Here is a 7412-nt window from a genome sequence, read left to right as displayed (position 1 = left end):
CTTAAATCATACCTACAACGTAGAGAATATCAAGTTAGATATCAAAAAGAATGAGCGGACCAAGGTAAAATTCATCCAGAAAATCTGGTTTTATTTGAAAAACAATGTTGTCATGTCAAATTCAGAACCCTGAACCACAACTACAATGATACGTTTGTCCAACGCCGATCTCGACCAAAACAAAAATAACAATTCCGCCCACTTTCCATGAGCCCCAGTTGTGCGAACCAGGAGCCGTGCTACCTGAGACCCAGCTTCTTCTTCTCCCTCTGCTTCTTCCGGACCACCTCCATGTTGCGGTCCTTCCACATGCTCTTCCTCAGTTTGATTGGACGGCTGCCCACATATTTCCCTGCAAAGAAGACGTGTATACATTTAACTTGTTAAAAGGTGAACATGAGCTATGCAGTTAAAAGCGTTGTATGGTAACACGCATTTGTACAATTGAGGTTAAATATTTGAGGGCATATCTGTAAATGTAGATGTCGATGATGTATCAAATCATTCCATCCTTCATATTTTAACTTCCTAAACCAAAACAAAAAATGTTAGGCAGAGAAAACCAAGAAACTGCAGGAATACCGTTACAGTTTACATAGTAGTACATACATAGTACTAGTACATAGTAACCCAGCTGGGTTATTTCTGCTCTGTGATGTTGACTAATTAACGGCCTACACTTATACTTATCCCAGACCTTGTCATGGCTTAGCCCCTAGGACAGATCAAGAGCGCAAAACGCATACCTTGACACGATAAGGCTACGGATAAAGATGTAATCCATCCTTCTAGGTGAGGTTGAATATATATATAATAAGAAACACTATATCTATCCTCTGCATTTAAGCCATCCTATGCTTTTGGGTCGGCGGGTCCCTTCACAGTGTAGTTATGGTTCCACGTTGTTGACGCAACGCAATGACCACGCAGTCACTCCGGCCCAGTCGTGAACCTGTTTTGGTTCTGCGTTGGGTTCACGTTAGCGGACCAATCACAGCTGCAGCGTCGCCTCGACGCAAGTTGACGATTTTGGGGGAAAAGTAACGGGCCTTGTTGCTGTGAGGCAGCGGTGATTACCAGACGCCTCCTACACTCAGGGTTGGGTGAAAGCAAGGACATGTCTGGTGTGTCTCACCGTTCATCTCCCTCATGGCTCTGACGTAGTCGTTGGGGTCTTTGAAGCTCACGAACCCGTAGCCTTTGGTCTTTCCCGTCCGTTTGTCTCGAACCACCTGACCGGGAATATGCGTTAGTCCCACTTTACACGTTTAACCTTAAATTAATGTGCTTTAAATCTCATCAATGAGGTGTAAATTAAGTAAAAAGTTACGATTTTTTCTACAATAGGAATGTTTGAAATAAGGCGATTCTGACGTCACTACATATATGTTATATATTTCAAAACAAGGATAAATAAAGACTCGCCAGACAGACAGTGTGAACTGTTTTGTCCTTCAAATCAAACACTTGCCATCCATGCATTGAATGTAGTTTTTTATAGCCATGGACACTGAGCCCTACTGAATGACACTACCTTTGCTTTGAGGAAGGAGGGGTATCGACTGAAAGCCCGGGCCAGGATGTCGTCGTTCACCTCATTACCGAGATCACCACAGAATAAACGGAAGTCGTCTGGGGGGAGGAGGATGAAAATAATGACATTTTAAATAAATATTCATTATTATCTTACATCTTTCTTTCAAAAGTGAACTACAAAGCACGGAAATGCAACTCTTGGTACGGCCGAATCGTATGTTGATGAGCAAGAGTTTATAAGAAGAGCTTCCCCAAAAATGTGAGGAGCCTGCATTACCAATATCTATTTCTATCAATATAAGGGAATGCTTGTGGTTATTGATGAGCTCCACACACGCATTACCCGTTTCCCACTCCAGCATGCTCTGGTCCTCCCAGGTGGTGCCGGCGGCGGTCCGGATGCACTTCTTCACCTTCTCCACCTTGCCTTTCTTCTTGTCCTCCGTGGCCGACTCCGCGGGCTGGGGAACGAGGGCGGTGTGGCATGGCATACGTTTCACCGTAAGTTGAGAACACTTGCTTCGAACATTCACAAAATGCGATTACCCCAAAAGTCTATGTTTTTGTCCATTTTATTTTTAGCGGGCATCATACTTGAGCTTATGCTGGTGATATAGTTTATAAATCCTGACAGGGGTATTCCTGACTTTAAACGATTTTCCAAGCAGCTATTCCTCACGCAGACCTACTCAGTAAAATGTTATTATTCCTTTACCTCCACTATATTGGCCAAATTCCTTTATTCCCCTCTTCCCTCTGCCTTTATGTCCCGCAAGTCGAAACCCTACAACACTATCCCTCCCTATAAAAGTTCTCCTTGTTCATCATGTTGTCGCCACATTTCAAAAAGACAACTCCCAACTTTTACACAAACACTTTAGACTTTTGCATTCGAGAATCAGACACGCTTACAGGGGGAGAGTTGGTCATGCCGACTGTGCAGTTAATGGTCGGGACTCTACCTCGCTCTGTGAAGGCTCGGGGTCAGGCATGGCCGGCCCGATGCTGGCCTTCTCCTCCGCCTCCTTCTTCTCCAGCAGCCCGGCTGCCATCACGGCCGCTTGCTGCTCTGCCACGCGGGCCGCAAGCTCCTCCTGCAAAGCAAGCGTTGATTCAACCCAAGGACACGATGGGCCAACTGCACCAGAGAACTAGTGGGCATTCAAATGCAACCGCCAAACTAAATAAATACAACATGGGCCGGTTCTGTCATGAACTAAGAGCTAAGGCGTTCTCAGGAACGCGAGAAGTGATTGGGTGTTCAAATGATCCGTTTTATTTGTTAAAAGAAACACGGAAACAATGATAAAGTAGAAACCATAGCTCAGATGTGCTTAAATAACACACCAGTGTTTGAAAGCGTTTGACGCGTCAACAATGTTTCCGTTGATGGAGGATGTTACCATTCTAGCCTGTCGTTGTGCTCTGATGTCGGGTCTCCTGGGCCCGCTGGCTGGGGTCGGGGGGGAGGAGTAGGTGGTAGGAGCTGCCTGGATGATGGACGGCGACGGCTTGAGAGCCGCCGGGCCTACCGGCCTAGGGGGCGGAGCCGGGTTCATGGGGGCTATGTTACGCTGCTTTATAAAGAGAAAAGAAATAAATAACGTCAGGGCCAAGAGGTTAAACATCAAAACTCGAGACACTCATTTGTCAATTCCATGATATTGCCGGCGTTTGATATCGAGAGAGAGACGCGCGGTAAGCCACTGACCTGTTGCACTGGCAGCATGTGGGGGTGTGGGTGGGGCTGCATAGGCTGGGGGGCGGCCTGCGGGGCCCTCTGGAGCTGGAGAGCCGGGGGGAGCATCATGGGAGGTGGTGGGGGGGGCCGGGGTAGAGGCGGAGCCATCATGCCCTGTGGGGGGGGGCCACGCATCAGTGCCATCCTTGGAACACCTGTTAAAGCACACACACACACACACACACACACACACACACACACACACTTTTAGATGCCCAAATTGATCAAAGTCTATATTAACCTTTAGTGGTACAATTACTCAATAAATACTCGATATCATACTTGTTGGGAAAGCAAAGAAGGACAGCGTTCAAACGACGACATGGATCAGTCTCAAAGGAGGTTTCCAGCAGACTGCGACACCATTTCTCATGCTGCATGTATGACTTTGAATTCATTAAAAAAGAAAAAAAGGCAGTGATCTTACCGGGTCTCTGAAGGATATGCGGCATGAACGCTGGCCTCATCATTGGAGGAGGAGGAGGCATCCCCGGAGGAACTAGGGAGTGAACAAGACCCATTCAAACAGTCACCGTCAGGGGCAATGCCTTTCGGACAATGGCTCCGGAAAGCACACAATTACATTTCTCCACAGTGAATACATGCAGTCATCTCATTTAAATCGGTCATTGGCCACTTTAAATGCAACTTTTGTCATATTTGTGGAAAAAAATCACTATAAACCCCGACAGCAATCCATAGAACAAATAATAATAATAATAATAAATAATTTAAAAAAATAAACAGGGTGTGCTTACAGTTACCTGGTCCTACAAACCCTGAGGGAGGAATGTAAGTGGCCGCTCTAGCAGCCTCCAACGTCTGCTGGACCTGAAACGGTGAAGAGTGGGACTCATTGAAATGTGTCCGTAAAGTGGTTCTTTATGATCGTTCTAACTGGCATCTACATAGATTTTCTCTTTCAAATATTCAGACAAGGGAAGTCCTTCCTTACGCATTACAGTTGACAATAGGGGAAGTAAAAAAGTAAATAGTTGAAGTAAATAGTCGCACAGTTGTAGCAGAGGAATAACACCTCATATTGTCACCAACCTGTCTGTATGTGTTGGTGCCTATGATAGCTCTGACCACTGGTACGGTCACTGGTACTGCGTCGAGTGTGTCTGGGCCCCCTGCGGATACTGGACCACCGAGGACCTCCTGCTCAAAACTGTTGCCATAGAGACAATCACAGACCGACAAGGAAAGAGCACAACAGTCAACTCAACCAACCTAAAAGATAACCAATATCTTCAACTGCGTGGTACGTTTCGACTTCTACTGGATGTTAGTTTGTTTAAACGTATGACTTGATTGACACTTACAGAGCCATTTCTGCCTCCATCTCCTTCAAACGCTCCTCTCCGATATTCAGCGCCATACTGATACACCTAAACAGGAAATCAAAATTGAAGCCAATGAACATTATGATCTGCTGATTCAAAACGTTGACATATTAGGATTCAGGATATTGTGTCCAAAAGTTATTTTAACCAACTTATTTCCTTGAGAAATATCCGAGGGAGACATCGACTTCACCAACAGAACATGGCCTCCAAGTTTAACACTGGTATCTCTTAGGTATTTTAGTAAAGTAAAGAACTATAAATATTTTTGCAACCTTACCTTGGATATGAAGTACACCCCTGCAAACCTAGCCGTTGAGTGTGCCTTAGCCTCACGGCTGGATCAGTATTCAGCGAGGTTTTAAGCCGACAAGCACGGTCTACTGTGCAGCGTTATTGCGAGAATTAGGTGTGTAGGTTACGTCCCAATATTTTCCCGCAGGAATGATTTCCGAAAGGCAAAGAAATCGTGAAAATGCTTAATATAACGCGCGGATCGATAAAACATAGCAAGAAATCATGGATGTATGAATAACAACGACGAACGAACTGTTTCCGGCGAGGGTCGCCTGAATTCGACGTCATTACACTTCTTCTTCTTTTGATTTGATTGGAGGTCAGCACCTAGCTTATCGGCGCATTACTGCCACCAAAAGGACCCGCATTGTAATCATTAGATCGACGACAGGACCCTCAAAAAATCGTTTTAACTTCAAATATAAATGCTAAAATAACAATATTTGCAGTGATAATATTCACATATTTACATATATAATATAAAGGTCGATTATCCAAATCAAACTGTTCTCTTCTTTTAAAGTGATGTTGTTTCATACTCTTTCCCCAGTGACTTTACTAATAGTAATAATAATAATAATACAATAAAAATACATTTTGTGAAAAAGTATTATAACCCAGTGAAGAATATGACCAAGCTTAGAATGACAGGGATCTTGCATTTATCACAGCCATTTTTAAGGTAAGATAAGTCCAGGGAATAGATGCCCTGATTAGTCGGAAATTAGCCTAAAATCTAAATACAGAGGTAGGCGAGCAGACATCCAGAACAGATATTATCCCAGAGCATTTGACTCACTCATATAGCTTACCGATTGCTGGGCATGTCTACCTAATTACACTTGGGACAGCCAAGCTGCATATAGGCATTGGTTAATTTATACATTTCAGTGGAGCAGTTTCTACAAAAGTTATTTTTTAACCTTGATTGTTTGAAGTAAATTAGTGAGGCGGCATTGCTCTGAACAGGACTGTTACCAAACTTCTTCAGTGCACAAGCCTCGTTCACCAAATCGTTCAACATTTCCGGATTTCCCAAAACGACGATATGCCACCCGATCATACTCCCTGCCAGTCCTGCTATTACAAACGTAGCTTACTGACTTTCACAAAACTGCTTCAGCGATTAAAAAATAGTTAATAATAAAAATAAATGTAACCCTGTCAAATAGAAATACAATTTAGTACTTATTTTTGAGTGTCTTGACCTATTTAAAAATTCTAAAAATGTAAAAACAGTGATCACGCTCATTGATAAGACCGGCTCATGTGCAAAAGCATTTTTCATCTTTGTGGAATATTCACAACCAAGACCATGTCTTGAGTTATGTGTCCTTCCTCGACATTCAGACTCAAAACACAATTCAGAAAAAGTCAAACTGAAGTGATGTTCCGTTCTCCAACATTGTCCCGAAGCCCACCTTTAATGGAAAGCACATTCTAGGACCTACACTTTAAGGGGTGATATTACTTCACCTGTTGTGATTGTGATCCATTACAAGCCATTGGAAAATCTGCATTTTCATTTCGATTTAGTGACATCACAACTGGGAGTGTCCACCATATATGATGGATAGATCAGTCTACCAGCCAGCCCAGTGGACCTTAGGCTAGCAACTATTGCTTATCTATTCATCATGCCGATTTTTAAACGGCTCGTAATGTCTAATCCCACTCACACATGGTTGCTTAATATCACCCCTTCAAAGACTCAAAATAGCAGATGGAATGCAGTCAATGAGGTTTCAATTCATGAAAAGGACAAAGCAGTACTTGGAATTGAACTATTTCTGAATGAATCGTGAATGACTGAGAAATCCCTACTGTTTCCCAAGCTGCAAAGGGGCTGTTCTGTTCCCACCAGTGATGTTCTATTTTGCGGAATTTGCTTAAGTCAATTGTTGTGCTCCATTGTGATTGGTTGAGAGTGGACAACGCTCATGGGTCTTGTAGAAGATATCATGGAAACAATCAAACATTACGATATAAAGTAGATACTCATAGGAATTAAAGGGATCTGCCAAGATATCTAAGAATTTACATTTGCCATTCTTACCCAGATTCAGACGAGTTGATACGAAATAGCACTATTTTCAGAGCTCTGGGCATTATGCTACATGTGATGCGCCGCTTGCACAACTATATTATCAGCTGCTTTTGGCTGGGAAGGCGGATGGTAACTTGTGGACAAACTACAATCTTTTGTTGATATTGTTACTCGTTTTGAATAACAAATATTTAGAACAAATAGGAAATCTTTGAAAATAATTTAAAAGTGTATTCCCCTAACATGAACTCTAGGCTATTGTAACCCTCAATACAAAAAGTGGTAAACAAAAAGAAAATGCCAACACAGTGACCTTGGCTTCTGGATGCACAATAATGAGTTTGGAATCTAACAATTGGGTAGGAAGGGCAAATGCCAATTTAGATACCTCTGTGTATCCCTTAACGTAAAGCATTTACATTTATTGGTTGTAACATTAAAATGA

At 43.0% G+C, this 7412-nt stretch overlaps 1 protein-coding gene across 2 annotated transcripts; it reads right to left on the bottom strand.

Annotated features, from left to right (window-relative positions):
- Positions 1–65: 65 nt before the first annotated feature.
- Positions 66–5221, bottom strand: rbm42 (RNA binding motif protein 42). 2 transcript variants are annotated; one of them, XM_060065127.1, is made up of 12 exons: positions 4904–5221; positions 4603–4668; positions 4331–4448; positions 4036–4108; positions 3705–3776; positions 3248–3432; positions 2940–3113; positions 2499–2630; positions 1880–1997; positions 1535–1632; positions 1136–1232; positions 66–352 (listed from the first exon to the last, which is right to left on the bottom strand). In XM_060065127.1, exons 2-12 carry the CDS (start codon positions 4656–4658, stop codon positions 240–242), a joined length of 1236 nt encoding a protein of 411 aa, XP_059921110.1. In that variant the 5' UTR covers positions 4659–4668; positions 4904–5221; the 3' UTR covers positions 66–239. The 2 variants fall into 2 exon arrangements, with proteins under 2 accessions (XP_059921110.1, XP_059921111.1); XM_060065128.1 differs by having other exon boundaries at positions 4042–4108; positions 4904–5211.
- Positions 5222–7412: the final 2191 nt, after the last annotated feature.

This window comes from Gadus macrocephalus, chromosome 11, assembly GCF_031168955.1.
Source record: "Gadus macrocephalus chromosome 11, ASM3116895v1".
Classification (NCBI taxonomy): Eukaryota; Metazoa; Chordata; class Actinopteri; order Gadiformes; family Gadidae; genus Gadus; species Gadus macrocephalus.
This window is presented reverse-complemented; position numbering and strand designations above follow the sequence as displayed.

Excerpts from the sequence above, each read along its gene's own strand:
- rbm42 (XM_060065127.1), bottom strand. The coding sequence starts at position 4,658 with ATGGCGCTGAATATCGGAGAGGAGCGTTTGAAGGAGATGGAGGCAGAA. Across the intron at positions 4,109-4,330 it reads GCACCAACACATACAGACAG|GTCCAGCAGACGTTGGAGGC; the intron begins GTTGGTGACAAT and ends TCACCGTTTCAG. Across the intron at positions 1,233-1,534 it reads CCTCCTTCCTCAAAGCAAAG|GTGGTTCGAGACAAACGGAC; the intron begins GTAGTGTCATTC and ends ATTCCCGGTCAG.